The sequence below is a fragment of the Solea solea genome, chromosome 14 (assembly GCF_958295425.1).
Source record: "Solea solea chromosome 14, fSolSol10.1, whole genome shotgun sequence".
Classification (NCBI taxonomy): domain Eukaryota; kingdom Metazoa; phylum Chordata; class Actinopteri; order Pleuronectiformes; family Soleidae; genus Solea; species Solea solea.
The window spans coordinates 1,918,437-1,942,991 of NC_081147.1; the positions used below are offsets into that span (position 1 = coordinate 1,918,437).

Here is a 24,555-nt window from a genome sequence, read left to right on the forward strand (position 1 = left end):
AAAATCAACCCAGAAAGAAACATTTGTTCATCAGTTTCTCTGGTGTCCCCGAGGGGGAGCATCAGCAGCAGCAGTGGCACTCAAGTGTGAAATTTGACAACTCAATGAGAAAATATGAGCAGGGGGATTCTATGTGACTGGGAAATATGAGCAGCTCCTCAGTAAAAGCCGGTTGATTTGGTCCAGGTGAGGCTGTAAACCTCGACCTGTGACTACCAGAGCTAATTAAAGAGAAATCTCTCACAGTTCCGATCAGTCCTCAGAGCTCATTAAAAAAAACTGAGATTTCAACACTGAAACTCTTCAGAGAGTCAGAAATATCAGAGTGGAGGTTTCTGGCACATCTGTTGCAGGGAGTTTTTGGCTCGTGTGAGTCTGTGGTTGTATTTCACTCAAAGCAGCAGATGGACAATGGTGTCATTATGTTTGAGAAAGTCCTCAAAAGGAAACACAGCGATAAGTCATGAAAGCTGCATCTGTGGTGGTATCTGCACCTGACACAAGCAGTGACACAGGAGTTTTACTGCCACTTTAAACTAAATTTAACTGCACTGATGTGTTTGTCTGTTTGGCTGCCTGATGGTCTGCATTTGTCAAATGCAGTTAGAAAGTGAAATCAGGGGTATTTAAAGTGGAAATGAAGACTGGGATGTTTTATTTTGTCTTTTTTAAAAACATAATTTTAGGCAAACCTGATACCACTGCATCTAACTATAGAAGCTGCTGATGTTTAACAACAATGTCATGGTGCCTGGTACTTGTTGCTAAAGCAAAACACCAATGTCATTTTGTGTGACTACAAAAACTGCTAACATCAAATAACAATGCCTTGGCATCTAGCTACGGTAGCTTCTAACACCACTTCCATTGCATGTGGCTACAGTTGCTAATGTCAAGAAAAATGCTGTGGCATCTAGCTACAACAAACTAGCTGACATCAAACAATGATGACTTATTCAGCTACGGTAGCTGCTAATGTCAAACACCGATGACTGAGCATCTAGCTACGGATGCTCTGAATGCAAAACATCAGTTATAATCCATCTGGCTACTGTTGCTAACCTCAAACACCAATGACTCAGCATCTAGCTACGGTAGCTCCGAACGCAAAACACCACTTATAATCCATCTGGCTACTGTTGCTAACGTAAAAACACCAATGAATCTAGCTACAGTAGCTGCTAATGTCACACGCCAATGATTTAGCATCTAGCTACGGTAGCTGCTAATGACAAACAGAGAGCTAGCTGAGGTCTCCTCACAATAAAGGACATGAACATTTAAGTTTAGAGCAGTGAACCTCATTAGAACATCCAGGATCCTCATCAGGTTTTTCTGTCAACACAAACATCAAACCATGACATCTGCTGGTAAACAGACAACTGTGCAGACAACGACTATGAAAATGAATACATTGTAGAAAATGTCCTGCGTGCTACGACTGTGTACCGTTAAGACGTATTAGAATAAGACGTATTCATGAACTTTATTTCCTGCAGGAGGGAGAGTCGGTTGGCAGCAGCATCCTCCAGCTCGTCGTGACGGACAAGGACACGCCAAAGAATGGCCCGCCTTTCTCCTTCCACATCGTCAGCGGCAACGAGGATCGCCGTTTCCACGTTGACCAGGGCGGCCTGCTGTCGCTCTCTGCTCCACTCAGAAAGAAGGTCAAACCCCACCATCTGCTCAAGATACAGGTGATTGTGATTATGATTCATACACAAGCTCTGGCTTTTCCCCTCCTGACTTCCTTACGCGATTCCCGGTTTCCCCACTCCACCATGACCTTTTAATCTTCTGTGGTGTCGTCTTTTCCACGCTGTTTTTTCCCGAGTGGGAGCAAAAGAAAATCTGCTGTCAGTTCTGTTTACTATCTGTACGTCACCAGTGATGTGCGTCGTGTTGGAATCCTATGACTGTAAAATGAAAATTTCACAAACTGCCGACTGTAAACTCTAGATCAGAGATAGAATGGAGATAAAATGCTGATGCGCTGCTGCAGCTGCTCTCTCTCGTGGCCTCGGCTGCCATGTTGCTGACGGCGCTGTGAGGAGAAAATAACACAGGCAGAGCTTTCCTACTTTATCTAGTGCTTCAGATTCAATAACTTGCAGCATAGTTACCGCAAATCTGACAACAACGCCCTTTTATTTATCTTTGATTGGATGTAGAGTCTCAAAGGAAGCAAGGTTTTTGAAGTGGGGTCACATGAGGTGTTTGTACATCATCAGTGTGTCAAACAAGCACATGACTGTGCTTCGTAAAAACATGGCTGTGTTAGGGGACAAACATAAAATCTTCAGACAGATTCAGATCAGGAATGTGGCCAAATGGGTCCTCAAACCAACTCCACATGTGGTTTATTTGATTGGATCTTGATCAGGATCCATTAGGAGCATTCAGACCTGAAATTAGTGCGATCTGCACATGACCGACCACATGGGTAGTGGTTAGCACTGTTGCTTTGCAGCAAAACAGATCCCTGTGTGCGTTTTCTCCTGGCTCTCTAGTTTCCCACTGTACAAAAACTTGTAGAGGTCAACTGGACCTTCTAAATTGGCCGTAGGTGTGAATGTGAGTTTGAGAGTCCCTGTATGTTGGCTCTGTGATGGACTGGCGACCTATCCAGGGTGTGACCCCATCTTCTGCCCTATGTCAGCTTAGATTGCCTATAGCGTCCCCCGCGACCCTCATATACCCTATAGCACATTTATGGTTGAACAAAGTGCTTCATAAGGTAAACAAGAACTTAAAAACACAGTAAATCATGATTACAAATGTTTCAGATCCAGTCGGGTATGCTCAAACACCCAAGATGGTCTGATTCGTAAATACAGGCTCAACATGTGCTGCCGGTTTCATGAAGTCAGACTAGCTCTCTTATGCTGACATGATGATAGGTCAAGTGGTCTCTGGTAGGCCGACCAAGATGATGGTCTACTTCAGCACTGCTAATAAATGTGTTTTTTGTTGGGGGGGTTCTACAATTTCTTTGAGGGTCCTGGATGGGTCATCTTCAGTAGTAGGCAACTGGACATGCTTGACTTGAGTTAATTAGTAAAGTGGTAAAATCAAGGTCTGTCCAGATGAAATGTTTTCACGTCGCAGTGAAGGCCAGAGAGAAGAATTGGGTTTTAAACGATTGAAAATGTCCACTAGCAGATTTAATCGGGAGGGGTCAGCTGTCCCCAGGTTTTTACAGACCTTCGGTAGTAACTGATTTTCTGACTTCAGTTCTCTTGACCAGTGGTTTCCAAAGACTGGTTTTTGACCCACAGATGGATCATGGGAGATTTTTTGGGGGGACGTCCCAAACAAATTTGCTCAATTTTCTCAACCCTTGAGTTAAGATTTATGTGTATATCTTTTAAATTACCAAATATTTCCTGGAGGTGATTATTTTACTAATTCAGAATGATTGGGTGTGACAGATATGGCTGTAAATGGCCTGTACAGGTTCTAGATCTCCAGTCGATCAATCTCGATGTGAAATGGTCTCCATCGTATGTATTAACCTCTGTCTTCGATGGATACAGGTGACGGACAGCGGTCACCCTCCCCTCTCCTCCATCTGTGTGGTCAACATTAACGTAACCGAGCAGAGCAAGTACCCTCCGTCTGTGGTGCCACTAGAGGTCTTCATCACGACATCTGGAGGCCTATTTGCCAACCGGGTCATCGGAAGACTCCACGCCTCTGACCAGGACCTGCAGGACGTCCTGACCTACAAGCTGCTGTCTGAAAACCCAGAAGGAGGAAGGTTCTCAGTGGATCTCGCAGACGGAAAGATCTGGGCAGATGAAAACCTGGAGGAGGGCTCGTATTCACTGAACGTCAGCGTGAGCGATGGGAAGTTCAATGTCTGGGCCGGGGTCAAAGTTCACGTGTGGGCAGCCGATCAGAGGGCACTGGACTCCGGTCTGACGCTGCAGCTGGTCGGGATGTCGGCGGAGGAGTTCCTGGGCGATCACTGGAGGGGCCTTCAGCGCAGCATGGGTCAAGCTCTGAGTTTACCCAGACAAGAGCTTCACCTGGCCAGCCTTCAGCAGCAGCAGGACACCCAGGTCCTGGAGGCCCTGCTGATCTGGAAGCCCAAGAGTGGACTCGTCCAGTCTCTGCCAACAAACAGACTGGCAGGTAAAAAAAACACTGTGGCCCTGTGGGTCCTCAAATCTGAAAAAATTTCGCTTGTCACCGCATGAAATGAAGAGAATATACTAAACTTTGTCTTTGATGCAGGTATAATATCAGACATCGAGGACTCTCTGGGCCTGAGCATCCTCCAGGTGAGCCACAACGGCTGTGTGGGCGCCGGCTGTCCACCGCGGGGCTGCAGGAACGCCGTCCGCCTGACCACAGAGAGACTGGGTCACTTCACCACTGCCAGAGCTGCTTACATCACCCCACAACACACCTGGGAGAGCGTCTGCCCCTGCAACGGTATGTGTTTATTTGTGCACACAGAAAATCATTTAAAAAAAGTGAAGCTAAAGCAGGAAAAAGTGAGCTGCTTAAAGGTTTCATCGAGACAAACAATAATTGTTCTTATTATAGATAATGATGGGTAGAGCAATTAGAGGATGAATTATCAAGTAAAAACAGGTGGAAAAGAATTGATTGTTATTCAAGGCTGTAAAGCGATCGATGGAGTGAGTCATCGCAGCACGTCCACACACAAACAGCAAGATTTAAGTAAAACGGTGGATTTTGACTTTGGGGCCAATTCAACGTGCTATTATATTGCAACACAGTGTTTGTCAGGGTTCCCACTGGTCCTTGAAAATTGCCCTAAATAGACATGAGTCATTGAAAGTGCTTGAATTTTGTGCAGTAAAGAAGTGAAGTTGATGTTTAGGTAAATGTCCCCTTTGTTTGTTGCTTGATGTGCATAGATTAGGCCTACGCAGGACAAACGCGGAGTCATAATTACTAGCGGCGTTGTGGACACTGTCCACTGTCTCTCGCCACTGTTGACGTGAGATTTTGTGCAGAACAATGAGCGAGTAAAGTTAAGAAAGAGAGAGCAAATGACAACGTGATGTCCGGGAAATCAAAATTCCAAGATCTATTCCAAAGACAAATGACAAAACTTGACTTTGACCAAGATTCCAAGGACAATCACTTGTCCAGATGCAGAGCGTGCTGCAAATCAATACAAGTGGACGGCATAATGGACGAAGACGCTCTTAGAAGATGTCCTCCCCCTTCTTAAGCTGTGTAAGCACATTCTGGTCCTTGAATTTGAGGGAATTAGTCTTTGAAAAGTCCCTTAATTTGATCATTTTTCATCTTCTTACCTGTGAAAGCTGGTGATGTCAGTCCTCGTTTGATAAGAGAAAGAATGTGGGTCCAGCATCAGATTAGATCACAGCAGGACAGACAGGACATCTGGACCACTGACTGCAGACAGCGGCACCACCTCATGAGATCGTCCTCGGCGATTTGTGTGTTGGCATTTCTGCGAGGATTAGTTTGTCCCGCGCAGAGCAGGACAAACCTGACAAAGTTAGGTTCTTCCGGAGCTTCCTCTCGTTGTGTTATCACCTCCATGTTTTGACTAAATCAAACTCCCTTATCCGAAAAAAAGAAGAAAAACAAATTCAGAAGCGCTGTGATGCATAGAGTTCGGAGATAAGAAGGTGTCGCGTTAGAAGTTGATACAGTTTGTTTTCTGATTTCTCTCAGAATTTAACTGTTTATTGATTTCCTTTATTCTCTCATGCTTGGGTAAAAGTAAGTTACCCAAGTCCAGTGTGTAAAATTTGGGGGAAATTATTTTAATTTGGAAAAAACTGAGGCACAAATGTTCTGAACACAGTTACACCCACGGGCAGACGGGGGCAGTGTGAAACTGATATTATTTCAGATTAAAAGCAGGCGGGATAATGAAAATAGATTAGGAAATATTAATTAGAGTTATATAATCCAGATAGAATCCTGATAGAAGTTAAGTGATGTGTGTCAGACTCAAAATGGAAGAAAACTAACTTGTGCAGTTGAATAATTAATATGTGTGTGGGGCTTTTTTTTATTAACTTCAGAGTCGATCCATATTTCTCTTTTCTTATAATCTAAATGACCATTTACTCCTGTGGACATGAGTCTCTAACATCATTCACACTAAACACATGTGGTAGTTAATCCCCGGCTGTGATTATCCCTGATTTACCACAGTGGAATAAATGAGAATTAATTTAGTTGATTGAAAAAAATAATAATAATCTAAATGAATTAATTAACTGCCGCAGTAAATTGCTGAAGATAAGAACCACTATCCAGAAAAAGCAATAATATACACATGTAGACATTATAAAGGTTAAGCTTTTTGATGACGTAAATGAGGAAACAAAAAAGTAATTTATATATTAGCAGTTATTGCTGCATTTTTGACCTTTGTACTCTTTTAAAGTTGGACAGTAATGTTCTATTTTATGTAAAAACGTCAAGTTCCCTTTTACATACGTTTACACACCATGAAAATATGTTTTTAACCGTTTAAGTCGCAAATTATGTGACAAACACGTCGCGTTTTGCAGCAAAACAGGAATTAATTTACTATGCTATCTTTTTAATGTTTGCTAACTGCAGCTAACTGGCTAGCTTCAGTGCTGACAGGTCATAGCGTTAGCTCCATCATAGTCATTAAGAAAAGCTGGTGGCTATTCATCTGAGGCTAACTCTGAAGCTAAACTATGTTCACAGTAAAAGCCTTCACTACGCCTTGTTAGTGTGTGAAGAAACTGTGCTAAATCGCCATCTTTCAACTAAACAAAACACCTAGCAAATAAATTAGCATATGATAAACACAGCCACACTGTGCACAAGCTAACAATCATTTTAGGTTCATGCTAACAACACAAGCTAGCTAACATGAAAGCCCATCAGGAGATTTCCTACACTTTTTTTCCCAATTTTTCCTCTTCTGCTCAGTAAAAAAATATTTAATATGGTGCAAAATATGGCCTTGTGATTCATTTATGAAACATAGGTCATGTTTACCAGTGCAAAACAATATTAAATGTTAGAGAAATGGCAGTAAAAGTAGGCAGAAACCTTATGTAACGCACAAACTTTTTTTCTTCTTTTTGCATGAAATCCCAACGGAAGAACCACATTTACTTTTCTTATTTCAAGAGTAGAAACAACTGCACACAGTGTTGTAGAAAGTGTATTTTTTAAATGCTATACTGTGTTGTAAGATGTTGTCATTATAAAACTCAATATAGCTCCCAACTTCTGTTGAAGAATTCTGACCATTTTGTTATTATTGTATTAATAACAAAAGGTATTATTATTGTTACCCTGACTGAAAGCTTTTAGTGACTGTTTCTGACATAAGACACTTAAATGTGAATGGTTAAAGTAAAAGTTTGTGTATTCTTCTTGTGTTTTTTTTAACTAACAAAACTCTGAGGGAACATGCTGTAACGGAGCTTACCCACAGGCGACATTAAAGTTTTATTTCAAAAGAAAAAGAGCAAAAGAAGTTTTGTCTGAACATTAATACGCTCCCTTTTTGCTGCCCATTCATGAATTCATTCATCTTTCATTCAGTCCCTTATCCCCTCGTTTCTACTGTTGATGCTTAAACTTGAAATAAAACCCTCTGCTCATTACTACGTTCTGTTTTCTTTTGCCTTTGGGCATTTTAGTTTCTCAGCGTTTGGTGATTTTTTTTCCCAGTTAGAAATGATCAAACCAAGCATCTCCTTTTTTAACTTTACTTTCACGCTTTCCCGTCAGCGGTGGAATCGCATTAACATTCAGTTTTCAGCACACACTGGTCACTGTCTTAGTCTCAGGTGAAGGTGGAAAGGCAGCACTCACCCGGAGGATTGTTAAAAATCACTTTTTGGTATAAGTTTTGCGACCTTGAGTTGAAAGGCCAAAAACGTTGAGGCCTTCAAAAGCTCATTCAATGAAGTGAGTGTTAAGAAATATAAGATGAAAGCCTTATTTCTTATTGAAGCTAACTTTAGAAAACTTTTTTCTCCAGTGTCAATAAATTATTTATGAGTTAGAGTTATAGTACACATTTTCTGAAGATTTTAAAACTAAAACTCGAGTGTGTGTCTGGATAAAGTGATTTAGTTCTCTTTGGTTTTTTAGTGGCTGTTACTGATTGGTTGGAGAAACTAGAACCAGCCACAGACTGTAAATAAATAATGTACACATTTTGTGGGGCTTGAAAGTCAAACCAATGTGGAAGTGTATGAAACCTGTAGTCTCTTGAATGGCCATCAGGTGGCGAAAATGTGTCTGTTTCTGACTTGATATAGATGTAAGGATGGTGCTGGACAATGTCAAGGCTTCAGAACAGTTTACAAGCAGTGGATGTTCATAACTTTTATGGACAGAATTTCTAGACGCAGCCCGGGCGTTGAGGGAGTCTGGTTTAGTGGGCTCAAGATTGGGTCTCTGCTTTTCGCAGATGATGTGGTCCTGTTTGCTTCATCGGGCCGTGATCTTCAACTCTCACTGGAACAGTTTGCAGCCGGGTGTGAAGCCGGAGAAAACCGGAGAAAACCCACGCACATATGGGGAGAACATTCAAACTCCATGCAGACAGGCCCTTCTTCAGACCGGGTCCAGAACCCAGGTCTTCTTGCTACAAAGGGAAGAGAGCTAACCAATACACCAACCACGTGACCTCCTTTGAGCATATACAAGGTTCATCTTGTTGACCTAAAGAAATAAGAGAGTTTGAAGGTTCTGAGGTTCCTCTGATGAATTTCTATGGGCAGCTAATGGCCAAGAGAACCCTTGAAATTTGGTTCAAATTGGGTGCCCGGGAAAGGTCAAGAGCTGGGGTTCCCCTGAGCAAGGCACCCAATCCCCCATTGCTCCCACTGCTCCTGGAATCGTTTTGTGTCACTAATTTGTGTCTGTTGTTTCAGAGTCGGCCGTGAGATTCGACGGAAAGTCCTACCTGAAGTACCTTCATGGGATGGACGAGGACGACCAGGTTTTCAAACTGTCCCTGAGGTTCAAGACTTTCCAGGAGCAGGGCCTCATCGTGTCCGCCAACAGCACCAAAGACTGGGGCATCTTACAGGTATTTATATCTCTCTCTCTCTCTCTCTCTGGGCCAAATTACAAATTCATTGTTTTGATCGTATTAATTCAAATCCAGCCTTTTTGACGCAACAACTTTGCATATAATTCTATAATTTGACATGTAATGATTACGTGAGACCTCAGTGTCGGTGTGTGAATTAGCTGTGACACATGGGATACAATAATAAAATTTGATTTAATTTGACTTTAATTTGCATTTTAAATCACTGGTGGTAGCGTAATCTAGCTTGTAAATAAGAAAAGTACTTTAATGCTTGTATTTTGTGTTTATTGTCAAAATGTGTAACTGTTACACAAAAATCACACATTTCCTGCAACTAAGTGTTATTTTTAAACCGATTAGTGTGTTGATTATTTTATCTATTCATGTCTCAGTTGTTTGGTCCATAAAATGTCACAAAATGTTGTTAACAAACCACAATAATTCAGATTTACTGTTTTTATATGGAGCAAAGACACCAGAAATATCCATTGATTAATAATCAAGTAATTGTTGCACCCCTAGGAGATTAATCTACCAAAAAAAATTTTATTTCAAAGTAATGTCCAGATTATTCTTAGCTAATGTACAATCCTGTTGGCAGCACATGGCCAAGTGGACAAAATGGTTGGAGTACCTCTGAGTACCTCTTTGTTCTCACGCCTCGTTGTGTGAGTGTAAACAGAAACTGCCTTCATTCAAATCCAGTCCAAGGACGACGCAGTAAAGAAACAGCAGCATGTCGTTCATGTTTTTGTTCATGTGAGACAAAAAAAAGAAAGAATAGCTCAATAGCTCAACAGAGACGAGATTCCACCAGTGTGTGATGTCGTCTATCGGCAGCGTCCAAGGACAAACTCGAGACATCACCGCATTCTTGCAGTCCTCGTTTTCTCCGTTTCCTCTGAAATGTCACCGTGGCAACAAAGAGCAGCGCTCGTGTACAGTGGGGAGGAAATTAAATCATTATTCAAATCCATATTTTTGCCTCATTTGCAGGAAGTGTAAATATTTACCACGCTCCCCTCGGAGCTGACAGTTCATTTACTTATTTACTTATTTATTTATTTATTTATTTATGTTGCTGCTGCTGATTAAAGATTAAATCTGCTCCCTAGTTTTTCAGACACTGTTAATGTTATGTTGTTACATTGAGAGTGATAACATCTGAGAGCCGATTTAATCTCACAAGGGAAAAGTAAATGTTTCAGTCTCAGGTTGGTAAATACTCGGGGATGCGAGCGCTGACTGTCTCAAACTTGTGGCTCGAGGGCCATATGTGGCCCCCCAATCAATTCCATGTGGCCCAACACAGTTATTTCTTTGTAATATATTCATTTTGTATCATAGAAATGCTTTTATTAGGAATTATAAATCGGTCCACATCAACTCAGAGGCTTAATTTTCTCTTGAACTGCAACATAATAATTTTCCAACTGTGTAACAAATATTGTTCTCCCTGACTGATTCTATCCCACATCACATGTTTGGATTGTAGCTGCTTCTTTTGCAGTGTCATCAGTGCAGATGTCATGTTTCTGAGAGAAAGAGATATTTGGAATCAGGTGAGCGGCAATATGAGTTTTAAACCACAGGGTGGACCAAAGTGCAGTACAGTACAATCAACAACACATGTCCATATGAGTGTTTCTTATCTTTCCCATTTCGTCCAGTTTTGATTTTTGCATCTAATGCGAGCTACGTGACCCGAACGTTGCGTAAAAAGCTAAGTAAAGTTAGAAAGATATTCACAGATTGGAACTTCTGCGATCAATAGCATTTAAAAACTTCACGAGTGGTGAGAGCTGAGCAGTAAAGTTCACAGAGAGTTTGACGACACTGCGCTGTAATATGGTGAAGTTATTGAATATTTTTTAACATCTTTTTTCGGGCGTTGCACTTTGTAGACGCTCCCTGTTCTCCCTGATGAATGCACGTAGCGATCAACGTAGTTTCTCCAGCTCCACAGACGACAGCTCCACAGCTTGTTGTCATTTGTCCAGTGTCCAAAACCTTTGAGTGTCTCTTACTTTGTCTCCAACCTGAGCTCTCTCTATCGTTCTAATCCTGTCCCTGTGGTGAAATTTGACATTAAATGACGTTAGCTGACGTCTTCCAGGCGAAACTGCAGACGTGTTCTGGGTCATGTGACAGTGAGAGTGTGTGTGTCTGTGTTAGATTTTCCTTTTTATTCTTTGTTTTTCAAATCCCTCTCCTGCTTCTCTCGCTCTCGCCAAATGCCGCAGATGATCACATGATCGAGCGTATCAGACAGTGCCTCTGCTTTATCTCTGTGTGGCACATTGCCGCGTGTGTGTGCGCGCGTCACACGCATGGCTGAACATCAGAGCCGCCGCTAAACTCACATCCCGCACACGCTTCGAGTTCCACAGTGGGATTACGAAGTCGTCAACGCGTGTGCGTCTGGTTTATTATTCCCAGCTTAATCAGATCATCAGTGCCCTTTTAACTCGAGTATCGACCGCTGGCTGTGAACGCAGCATGTGAGCCGCGCGGTGGTGATGCGGTTGGTGTTTTGGAGGGAAAACAGATTTGGACACGTGCCAATCTGGTGTTTCACTTTTCTGCAAACAATGGAAAACTTTGCATTAGGGAATCAATTTAACCCTTTGTGCTCACTAATGTGCAACCTTTGGTAAATTTTCGTGAGAATTATGGGTTGGAATCAGTATTGGTATTGGTCCAATACTGGTCAGAATCACTTGATTGGCTATCGGACACATAGAAATGTGAAAGTTACATTAGAATACTACAAAATCCAAGTATTTATACTTGGAAAAAGTAATTTTAAGTAATTTATTATGGTTGGAATCATGTTTGGGCTGTTTATGCCTCGTTTTTGGGGAGAACAATATTTGTTACACAGAGAATTATTATGTTGCCGGTCAAGAGACAATGAAACCTCTGTGTTGATGTGGACCGATTTATAATTCCTAATAAAAACATTTCTATGATACAAAATGAATATATTACAAAGAAAACATACAGAAATAACTGTGGTGGGCCACAGGGAATCGATTGGGGGGCTGCATATGGCCCTCGAGCCACAGGTTTGAGACCAATGCTCTAGGTCCTTCGGAGAGTCATGATAATTGTGCAGAAGTCACAAAATCTGTTCATAAAAGCGAACTTTGAACTGTGACGTATTTAAACATTTCACAAATTTAACTAGATTTTGTACCTTTTGCTCTGGTGTGTTTAGAAATTTGGTGAAAATGAAGGAAAAATATCTTTTTTTAATCAGATCTAAGACACTATATTATACATTTTAACATAGTAATGGGGGAAAAAACTGCCTAAATTGTTATTTTCGTTAGGTTTTTAGTCCATAAAACGCAGGAAAAAATGTTTTAAACTTCATGTGCACCTCTGTAGAATGGGTAAATCATTCATAAGAAATGTGACTTTTTTGCAGAAACACAATCCCGGAGATTGAATTGCTCGAGCAGGAACTCTCGTAGAGCGAGAAACTTGTCTTTATTTTTTGAATCGTCACGGGAAACTGAAACCACGGTACAGCGCCGTCACATCGACAGAGAATAATCAATCGTTGTATTCTTTTGTGAGACATGAATAATTCTCTAAACAGAGAACGCTTCCCCAGGTGGGTTCTTCTCATTTGCGGGACAATTGCGTGTGTGCACTCGCGCAGAATATAACTCGTAAAACTTTAGAAGTAGCGCTCAGGCGTTTCCAAGGTTCCCCCTCCTGGGTGTTTGGATCTCAAGTCGTGCTCTGATTCGTCGTGAGCAGGAATGGCTTCAAAAAGAATTTCCAAATGTGGTCATCTGAGAAGCTCCCTCGCCTGTTTTCCTGTGATGACTTCAGAGGAAGCGCCTGAAGATACAAGACACCATAAGAAGGTTTCTTCCCCCGGAGGACACGAGCTGCCGAGCGTCTCATAAAACCATCAAATCTGATCATCACAAATATAAGTTCAGACCTTCACTTCACACTTGTCTCTCACTGACTGAGCAGCAAGCAGGTGTTTTTATGTTTGTATTGATATTAGGAGTCGAGAGAGGGACGTGGATCTGTGGACGACAGTGTCCCTTATTCTGTCTCTCTGTACCTGAGTACCAGACCCGACCTGGAACCCATAGGCAAATCCAAACCTGTCCAGACCCACTCACAAAAGTCTCATCTACACAGTTCAGTGCAGTATTTATACACACTAATGTGTGGTTTAAATGTGAGGTTGCGGTAAAAAGATGTAGTCGTGCAGAAAAATACTGCCAATTCATGGTAATGTATGGTAGTAAAGTTACCGTAAAATGCAGTATTTATACAGGAAAACACTACAGAATTGAAGTGATGAAAGTTTTTTTTTTGAAGTTACAAGAAAATACATTACTTGGCCAGACCTACTCATAAAAGTATCAACTAAACAGCTCGATACAGTATTTACAGTATAGTATATATAGTATATGTAGTATATACAGGAAAATACTACACAATCGCAGTACTTGATTGTAAATTTGCAGTAAAATACAGTATTTATATAGGAATATACATATATATGTACATACACACTTACATACACATATATATATACATTAATATAATAATAGTATAATTAATAATATGGCATAAAGAAATCTCTGAAATGACAATAAAATACAATATTTATACAGGAAAATACTGTACGACTGAAAATAAATTGCAGTACTATGTGGTGTTGTGAAGTTACAGTAAAATGCAGTGTTTATACAGGAAAATACTACAAAATCACAGTAGTACATAGTTGTGGTTACAGTAAAATACAGTATTTATGAAGGAAAATACTGCTAAATCTCAGTAATAAATGGTTTCATGGTGAAGTTACAGTAAAATTGAGTATTTATACAGGACAATACTACACAATTGTAGCAAAATATGGTTTTATTGTGATGTTTCCAGAAAATGCTACAAACGCACACTAATATGTGGTTATGAAGTTATTATAATAATAATAATAATAATAATAGATTTTATTTGTATTGCACTTTACATTCGAACAACAAATCTCAAAGTTACAGTAAAATACAGTATTTATACAGGAACATATGGTAAAACCTGATTATACTGATTAGTAACTAGTAACTGACTACTAGTTAAATTACAAGATAATCATAGATTCTGTAATGTTACAGTTGGTCACTGAATCATTTAACTCCTGTAAATCGACAGCTCTTTTCAATGTGACATGTATTACAATGATTTCTCTGAATTAATATTTATCATTAAATTACCATTTTTCCTGTATAAACACCACATATTAAACCATATATCACAGTTATTTTGGATGTTCTTGATCCCAAAAGTGTGAAAATGATTGCATTCTTAATATAAAACATAGAAGACGTGAGCTAAAAACAACATGTTAGAGAGGAACATGTCACAATAACATAAATAATGTATGTAAGGACGTTCACCACAGCTTCTACAGGGGATAAGGGATTTATTAAAAATCAACCGCGATGAATTTGTAAGTGAGTCCAGGCTTTTCTCAGATCGCCTGAAAATATCACAGTGTGTTGCTGTGTGTGTTTGTGTTTGTGCACAAACTGGAGTTCTGACCCCGGCTGTGCTGAAGCTCCTCCTGCTCCTCCTGATTTATGGAATCATGAGGCACTGAAGCTGCGGCGCTTCCGTTTCCCCCGTGGCTCCATCAGCTGATACTGTAAAAAACGCTGGCCCGCGCTATCTGCATTCAAATATCCGAGATACGAGAAGTTTGCACCAAGTCGTGTAAAATAGATGAAAAGACAAGCGACGGGCGCCTCAGATGTCTCCAGGTTTTCACTTGTTCTCCTGCCAGCGCCGTGATAAGCCTCAGCCCTTCTCTTCTCCTCTCCTGAGGGCCCTCACTGACGAATGTGAGGAATTCTTCCAAGTCCAAAATGAATCATTCTGCTGCGTTTGTTTGCTTTTTCTTCTTCTTCTTCACCCCCATGGCCCCAGCGACAGGAAATCAGAGGAAGAAGCTCCGACAGAGACAGAACGCTGAGCCACGTATTCATGAGCGTGACATCGGGAAAAATGGAAAGAGACATAAAAGCTTTGCAGCAGTGGGAGCGATAATCAATCAATAATGCATCGCTGCGGCCTCTGACATGTCCGAGCGGAATCTCTCCTTCTGTGAATTAAACATGGGGGATAGGAGGAGTTACATGAAGAAAACAGCAGAAGAAGAAGAAGCTGCTGGCTTGTTCGTTTGTGAGAACGCTGAGCGTGCAGAAAGAGGCCTCTGCTCATATTCATGTGTGTGTGTGTGTGTACACGGGAATCATCAGCAACATGGGACCAACACAAATGACATGCGCTCCTCTTCCTCGTGTTCGCACCCTTCACAGGCTGAATGTACAACATTCACCGAATAAAATCTAAGCCAGATTATGTGTACGCACTTTTAAGAACACGTGCGCTGCATAATCTCGCTGTTAAACAGCTTTGTCGCACCAAAAAACGGTAGGAAGTTTTCTTCCACACCAAAGTCCATAGAGAAAATCAGCGTTTTAAGCCCCTGAGGACACAAACTGGTCTACCGCTGCCCCGTGTGGTCACTTTGTGTCACTGAGGTAAATCCGAAGGAAGGATTTCAAACACCGAAGTCACAAAATAACTCAGTTGTGTTGTTTTGTCATTCAGTGACGGAGGCCGCAGTGGATCAACAACTCCTGTGTGCTGTGATGTTAAAATCATTGATTCTCTCCATGGAGTTTGGTTCAGGGAGTGAAACTTTAGTTTCTACTGTGAACAAGCAAACGTACTCTTATGGTACAGATTTAAATAAGTGAGCCTTTTATTAAATGTTTTAACTCCAATAAACCCTTAAATGTCCCCACTGAAAAGTTTTCATTCACTTCAGCCTCAGCATCGATGAGACCGGGGGTGAGTTGTAATGTCACGACAAACAAACACCAAATATGATTCATAATGAGAAAATAACAAATGCACTTTAAATGTCAGCGGATTTCAACAGACGACGCCGACAAATAAAAGTTTGATGTCGGAAAATGTCAAACGGAGCGAAAGTTCCCGTTCCTGTTGGTTTTGATTTTTTCTTTTTAATTGGTCATTTGAGGAGGGGAAGGGAAAAAAACGTCACGGCTATGTTTAATTCAATAAAACATTCATTCAGCGCTCATCTTCCCCGAGGCTACGTCAATTTATTCAGAAATAATCAGATTTTTGTTTTTTTTTACCTCCCGTGTTTTGACTTGGATTTCCAAAAACAACATTTCCTGAGAGATTGATGTGGAAAAAATTGACCGAATACAAATTTGTTTTAAAGGGACATTTATGGACATCCAATAAAAAAGAGCAGTTGCAGTACACCAAGTATATACATATATATCTATATATCTATATATATAGATATAAAAATATAAATATATTATAAACCGTCCTCCACAGTTTCGTTTTCTAAGAAACTTTCTTAAGAAGAAATTTAAGCAAAAACCTTGTTCTGGTTAAGTTTCTCTCACTAAAACAACCTTGATTAAGACAAATTACCCAAAACTAAGAGTTTTCACGTCCTCCCACCGTCTTACAAGATCAATCTGATTAAAAAAACAAAAACAAAGGACTAAACAAATCATTTACATGAGGTGAGAGTCAGATTAATCTTGAGCTTACTGATAAGAGTGAACTTATCTTTTTATCGAACAAGACTTGAGATTCTGAGTCTTTCAAGGGCTTATGGTAATATTTAATCATTAATCTTAAAGTTTCTTCTACTAAATTAAAAGTTTTTATCTTGTTGCCTTAAAGTGAGCGTCTCAAACTCTAATGAGCTGGAAAAAGTCCAACTGTTCAGTAAGGGTTATCTCATGCTGACGGCTATCTATATATCTATCCGTCTAAAATTCAAGTAAATTATCTATCCATTATCCATCTGAAATTCAACCTAATGAGCAAGCTAGCTACTATCTATCTAGCTATATATACTAGCTAGCTTTTGTCTATTCTAGCTAGCTAGCGACTGTATATTGATCTTCTGTCTTGCGATGCTAGCTATCTACTATCTATCGATTCTAGATAGCTACTATCTATCTTTCACACTTATTATCTATCTGTACTAGCTAGCTGCTATCTAATTTCAAAATAAAAGTGTCTTTATTGATATAGAACAATGTAAAATTAAACTTGCATTAAAAATCATACAGAAATAACAGTATAACTTGATAATAAATGGTGGTCCTCATGAAATCCACTTGAGGGCCACATGTGGGCCACGAGCCGGGAGTTTGGGCCCTCTGCCTTAAAGAATTGGTGCATCGTTAACCTCTGACCCGTGTTTTGTTTGTTTTTCCGTCCTCAGCTGACGAGTGGAGAGCTTCTCTTCAGGTTCAGCTGTGGAGACGCCGCCCCGGGTTCACTGCTGGTCAGATCTGACCCAGTCTCAGACGGTCGGTGGCATAGCGTCCTGCTGGAGGTCAACACCACGGCCATGAGGCTGACTCTGGACCGGCACCGCCCGGCCTCCGCCACCCTGACCGAGCCGTGCCGCCTGACACGCTCCCACGGTGCGTTGCTCTTCGCCTCACTCATCGCTCATGGCTCCACGCCAGACGTCCCAGGGCAGCCGCCTAATTTCAGCGGCTGCCTGGAGGATCTGGAACTCAACGGGGAGCCAATCAGAGTGGGCGACGCGGCCGAGTGGGCGGGGTCAGAGGGCAGAAGGGTGTTCGGGGTGTACCAGTGCTGCAGCCGAACCGGAGCCTGCGACGAGAACCCATGTCAGAATGGAGGCCTTTGTGAGGAGGACAGCACTGGAGGTAAATAAAAACAACTATCGATCGATCTGTCTGTCTGTCTGTCTGGGTTGCTAGCTATCTAGCTAGGTAAAATCCAAGCTAATTATCTAGCTAGTTAGCTACATCTATCTATCTGTCTAAATATTTATCTATCTATCAAGTTAATTATTCATCGATTCTAGCTTGCTGCTTTATATCAGCTATCTATGCTAGCTAGCTACAATTGTCTGTATATGCTAGCTAGTTCGCTACTATCTATTCATGCTAGATAGCTACTATCTATATCTATACTAGCTTCTATACTAGCTTGCTACTATTTATTGATCTATGATTTAACTAGATATCAATTGTTAGCTCGCTACGGTGTACTAAATATATATCTAGTTAGCTAGCATCTGTCTAAAGTTATAACATTAATGCTACAGTACATTAATGTTTAGGCTCGCCTAGCTTTCTTGACTTTTTGATTTCAAAACAACAAACAAACAAAAACAACAAAACTATCAGACCTGACTTAGGGAGCGTTTGTATGTATACAGCAGCAGAGCAGGGGTGGGTAGAGACATATTGTGGCTTCACGGTCACATGATGTTACTTTAAACGTTAACGTTTGATATTTGAGTGAAACAAACAGCTGTTTCCTGTTCATTCAGGTATGTTTGGATAGATGTGCTGTCACACTGATTCAGGAATGAGGCTTTACGTGTGTTTATGTGTGTATTCATGTGTGTGTGTGTGTGTGTATTCACATATATATATGTGTGTGCGAGTATGTCAAGTTCTTTTGATGTTACTTCCCCTGGGGAAGAAAAACACTGCTTTAGAAATGAATTTTTCTTCTTCTTCTTCTGCTGTGGATTAAACTAATTTTCATTCCACGTAGATGTTTGACCTCTGTCTCCGTCTCTGTCCCTGGTCTCTGTGTCTTCCATGTGAATCCTTTGCTCTCTGTCTCATGTCAGTCCGACAGTTTTACTGTGAGCGAGTGCAGGACCTGAGACAAAGTGAATAACCTGAGGTGGAGCCATCAAACCATTAAATATACGCGTATACAGTTTATGTATGGGCTTTTTAATGAAGACATTAATGAAGACAGATGCTGTAAAGTGGAATGTTGTGGTTGTTTTTTGTGGCCTGGACCAGAAAGCTGAAGTACCACAGAGACTTTAACAGACGTAACTTTCACTCTGTTCTACTGTAATGATAAATAATAGAGAGACATTACTTTGAAGGTTGAAATCCTACATTGTGATGCTTTAAGGCAGTAGTTTTATTTCTCTCGTCGTCTCTGGATATCTATGCACAAGAAAAAATCAGAAAATCAATTTTTCTGAATGAATGAAATTCTTTTTTTCCTGATTGAATTTTTACATGATTTTTCTCTTTCTGAAATTATTTTTTCCACAATTTACCAAATTAATGATATAATGTTTTTAATGAGATACTTTCTTTTTTTCTGAATTTATTTTCAGCTGTTTTTTATCTTCGATTTTTTTCTGCCAGTTTTTTTTATGAAATATAAAAAAAAAATTATATTTATTATTTTTTATTATTTAATATTTTTTTCCTGAAATATGTTTTCCTGCATTTCGGCAGCAATTTTTTACAAATTCATTATGTGATTTTCTTTCCCTGAATGTCATGTTTTTTTCAAACAGTTTTAACAACTAAATGAAGTGATATTATTATTTTCGGACATCAATTGTAAAAATCAAATACCCACTGTGGGGACCCCTAGAGAGAGAAGCCAAATGAATGCCCAAAAAAAATTGTGATTATTCCTGAAAGAATTAGATTTTTTTTTTTTTTCAGAAAAAGTTTCAGAAACTTGAAAATCATCTGTTTTCTTCTTCAGAGCTCGAGTAGATGTGATCTTGTCCCAGTTGTTGAGTTAAATCCAGTTTTACTTTTCTTTAGTCCTGAGACATTTGCAGATTATCTGCTCTTTACTAACATCAGCATTATTGTTATTTTTGTTTGATGACTTTGTGGAAGAACATCAGGAAAAACATTCCGATCTGTTGTAAAGAAAATGCAATTCATAAAAAAAGAGCAGATTTTTCTTTCTTCAACAGAATCCAATATTCTCGTGTCTGTAATCCTTTGACCTGGGCTTTGATTATTTGCAGCCTGTAGTGCAGACTCGCTGTGGCTTTCATCTCGTGCTCTCGTCTCAGACGTGTGCGTGTGATGTGTTTTCTCTGCAGAGCCGCGCTGCAGGTGTGCGGGACTCTTCCACGGCGCCCGCTGCGAGCTCGCCGACAACCCTTGTGCCTCGCAGCCGTGCGCCCACGGCAGGGTGTGCGTGCCCAAGGCTGAAGGTTACATGTGCAACTGCTCTGTGGACAACGCTGATGCACGGTACGCACACACACACACTGTACACACTGTACACATGGTGTTCCTTTAACCACTGAGCCTCTTCGAAGAGAAAAACTATCCCTGAAAAGTAAAAAAATTAAACCCAAAAATGACTATTTGTATGATTAAATTTAAATCCATTCACTCACAGGTGTTTTATTAGCATTATCAAAAAACAACCCAAAAAAAATCAGTTTCTGCTCAAAAACTGCAAATTATATTGAAAAAGTCTTGTTTTCAGAGAATCATGGCTGTTGCAAAAGGAGAAAGAAAATGATGACTTTATAACATCTGCCTTTGCAGGAGTCTATGATCTCTTAAAAATATGTTCATGTCTTTATCTCCCCTGTTAGACAGAGTTTTCCAACAAGAAAACTCTAGTTTCTAAACCGCTCGCTCTCCCTCACACCAAATCCCATAAAGAAAATCAGTGATTTTAGCTCTCGGGGACACAGGAGCTGCAGGTCTACTGCTGCCTCGTGTGGTCACTTTGTGTCACTGTAGACATGAACATGTTCTTAAGATATCGTAGACTTAAAGATGACGTAGATTGATTTGATTTGTTTTTTTGTTAAAGGGCTAGAATCGGTTTTTCCTTGTTTAAACCGCTCGCTCTCCCACACCAAATCCGATAGAGAAATTAGTGATTTTACATCACAGAACAGATGAGTTGTTAATCACACTTCTGCCTCCATCGGTAAATTCAAACAAATCGGTAAATTCAAAACAAATATTCTGGCTTTGAAATCCTTCGTTTGGATTAACTACAGTGACACAAAGTGACCACACGAGGCAGCAGTAGACCAGCAGCTCCTGTGTCCCTGTGAGCTAAAAACGCTGATTTTCTCTATGGACTTTGGTGTAGGAGAGTGAGTCACTGAGATAAAGATATGAACATATGCCTTAAATGGTTAAAATCCCTCAAAGAAGCTGTGGCCCAAACTAAAGCTTTATAAGACATTAACCATCAATCAGATCCTGATAAAGAGAGATTATAAATGAAACTCCAACAAGGTGAAGGAACAACAAGTGCCTGCAATGCTCGAAGTAAACGCTCACAACCTGAAGAAGAATGAACGCGGCCTTGGATTTGCATGTGTGTGCGATTTGACTGAGAATCAGCTGCTTTTATTCCACTCACAGTCAAAGCCAGGAGTCACGTTCAGAGGAGATTACCAGGGCATTTGCATATTCATGCATTCATTAAGTCGGTGTCGCTTGCTCTTCATGAGCGTTAACTGCAGCCCGTGATCCGGGTGCAGTTTTCATTCATTCACTCGACCGCTGATAAAATGGCCGTCAGCGACGTCGTACGAAGATGTTTTATCACGAGCGGCGGTGTTTGGATTATTATCCTCACGTGTCTGTCACTGTGTTCATTCTCGTTTAAATACACGTCCACGCGACGTGTCACTTAAGATCATAATAGATTATATATAAATGATAATAAGAACATTCACAGAATATTTTAAAGGATAAACGAAAACGGAAAAAGGCTTTTTATAAACAAATAAAGTGTGTTTTTTTTAACTTAATTTACTGCACTCAACGCTACATGGTATGATTTTGCTTAGAGGCCGACTTTAATTTTGCTTGTTTGTTATTTTTTTTCCAAATTAATGACCTGATTTTTTTCAACCTAAAATTCACATTTTTGGTTCTTTTTCTAAATAAATAATGTGATTTTTCACCCCTAAAACACTGAGGTTTGGAGACTTTCCAGGGTGGCGCAAGTTCTGGTTTTTTTTTTTAAGTCCTAAGTTTAGCAAGCAGAACTTTGGGTCTCGACTCATTTCCAAAAAAGTACTCAAAAACGTCATAGTATAGTATGTCGTCCAAAATGTGATAAAAATGTCATAGTATAGTATGTCGTCCAAGATCACTCAAAAACGTCATAGTATAGTATGTTGTCCGAAATTGCTCAAAAAAGTCATAGTATAGTATGTCGTCCAAAATGTGATAAAAACGTCATAGTATAGTATGTCGTCGTCCAAAATGTGTTAAAAACGTCATAGTATAGTATGTCGTCCAAAATGTGATAAAAACGTCATAGTATAGTATGTCGTCCAAAAAAGTACTCAAAAATGTCGTAGTATAGTATGTCGTCCAAAATTGCTCAAAAAAGTCATAGTATAGTATGTCGTCTAAAATGTGATAAAAAAGTCATAGTATATTATGTCGTCCAAAATGTGATAAAAATGTCATAGTATAGTATGTTGTCCAAAATGTGATAAAAAAGTCATAGTATATTATGTCGTCCAAAATGTGATAAAAAAGTCATAGTATAGTATGTCGTCCAAATGTGATAAAAACGTCATAGTATAGTATGTCGTCCAAAATGTGTTAAAAACGTCATAGTATAGTATGTCGTCCAAAATGTGACAAAAAAGTCATAGTTATTTATGTCGTCCAAAATGTGATAAAAATGTCATAGTATAGTATGTCGTCCAAAATGTGACAAAAAAGTCAAAGTATATTATGTCGTCCAAAATGTGACAAAAAAGTCATAGTATAGTATGTCGTCCAAAATGTGACAAAAAAGTCGTAGTATATTATGTCGTCCAAAATGTGACAAAAAAGTCATAGTATAGTATGTCGTCCAAAATGTGACAAAAAAGTCGTAGTATATTATGTCGTCCAAAATGTGACAAAAAAAGTCATAGTATAGTATGTCGTCCAAAATATGACAAAAACGTCATAGTATAGTATGTCGTCCAAAGTCACTCAAAAATATCATAGTATAGTGTGTCGTCCAAAATATGACAAAAACGTCATTATAGTATGTCGTCCAAAATCACTCAAAAACGTCATAGTATAGTATGGCGTCCAAAATGACACCAAAAGGTCATAGTACAGTGTGGCATCCAAAAGGACACACAAACGTTGTCATTATTGTCAGGGGAGGGATTTGAACTACTGTCCCCTGGGGAAGCTGGTATCCAAAATGCAGGTGCATAGACCACTCAGCCAACTGCGAGGGAGGACTAAGGGATGAACAGTACAGTATGTCGTCCAAAATGACACCTAAAAGTCATAGTATAGTATGTCGTCCAAAATGACACCAAAATGTCATAGTATAGTATGTCGTCCAAAATGACACCTAAAAGTCATAGTATAGTATGTCGTCCAAAATGACCCCAAAATGTCATAATATAGTATGTCGTCCAAAATGTGATAAAAATGTCATAGTATATTATGTCGTCCAAAATGTGATAAAAAAGTCATAGTATAGTATGTCGTCCAAAATGTGATAAAAAAGTCATAGTATAGTATGTCGTCCAAAATGTGACAAAAAAGTCATAGTATATTATGTCGTCCAAAATGTGATAAAAAAGTCATAGTATAGTATGTCGTCCAAAATCACTCAAAAATGTCATAGTATAGTATGACGTCCAAAATATGACAAAAAAGTCATAGTATAGTATGTCGTCCAAAATTGCTCAAAAAAGTCATAGTATAGTATGTTGTCCAAAATCACCCAAAAACGTCATAGTATAGTATGGTGTCCAAAATGACACCAAAAAGTCATAGTACAGTGTGGCATCCAAAAGGACACAAAAAAGTTGTCATTATTGTCAGGGGAGGGATTTGAACTACTGTCCCCTGGGGAAGCTGGTATCCAAAATGCAGGTGCATAGACCACTCAGCCAACTGCGAGGGAGGACTAAGGGATGAACAGTACAGTATGTCGTCCAAAATGACACCTAAAAGTCATAGTATAGTATGTCGTCCGAATTGACACCAAAATGTCATAGTATAGTATGTCGTCCAAAATATTAAAAAAATGTCATAGTATAGTATGTCGTCCAAAATGTGACAAAAACGTCATAGAATAGTATGACGTCCAAAATGTGACAAAAATGTCATAGTATAGTATGTCGTCCAAAATCACTCAAAAACGTCATGGTATATATAGTATGTCGTCCAAAATATGACAACTGCGAGGGAGGACTAAGGGATGAACAGTACAATATGTCGTCCAAAATGACACCTAAAAGTCATATTATAGTATGTCGTCCAAAATGACACCAAAATGTCATAGTATAGTATGTCGTCCAAATTGACACCAAAATGTCATAGTATAGTATGTCGTCCAAAATATTAAAAAAATGTCATAGTATAGTATGTCGTTCAAAATGTGACAAAAACGTCATAGTATAGTATGACGTCCAAAATGTGACAAATATGTCATAGTATAGTATGTCGTCCAAAATCACTCAAAATAGTCATAGTATAGTATGTCGTCCAAAATCACTCAAAAACGTCATGGTATAGTATGTCGTCTAAAATATGACAAAAAAGTCAAAGTATAGTATGTTATCCAAAATATGACAAAAAAGTCATAGTATAGTATGTCGTCCAAAATCACTCAAA

The 24,555-nt window shown here is 39.7% G+C and overlaps 1 protein-coding gene across 2 annotated transcripts in view; it reads left to right on the forward strand.

Annotated features, from left to right (window-relative positions):
• Positions 1–24,555, forward strand: part of fat2 (FAT atypical cadherin 2) — a 97,736-nt gene that overhangs the window by 64,438 nt on the left and 8,743 nt on the right. For both annotated transcript variants that reach the window (XM_058648940.1, XM_058648941.1), the window contains exons 20-25: positions 1,500–1,697; positions 3,537–4,137; positions 4,240–4,440; positions 8,898–9,055; positions 17,385–17,841; positions 20,028–20,181. In XM_058648940.1, the coding sequence (XP_058504923.1) occupies positions 1,500–1,697; positions 3,537–4,137; positions 4,240–4,440; positions 8,898–9,055; positions 17,385–17,841; positions 20,028–20,181 (1,769 nt within the window). The remainder of the gene's footprint in view (positions 1–1,499; positions 1,698–3,536; positions 4,138–4,239; positions 4,441–8,897; positions 9,056–17,384; positions 17,842–20,027; positions 20,182–24,555) is intronic.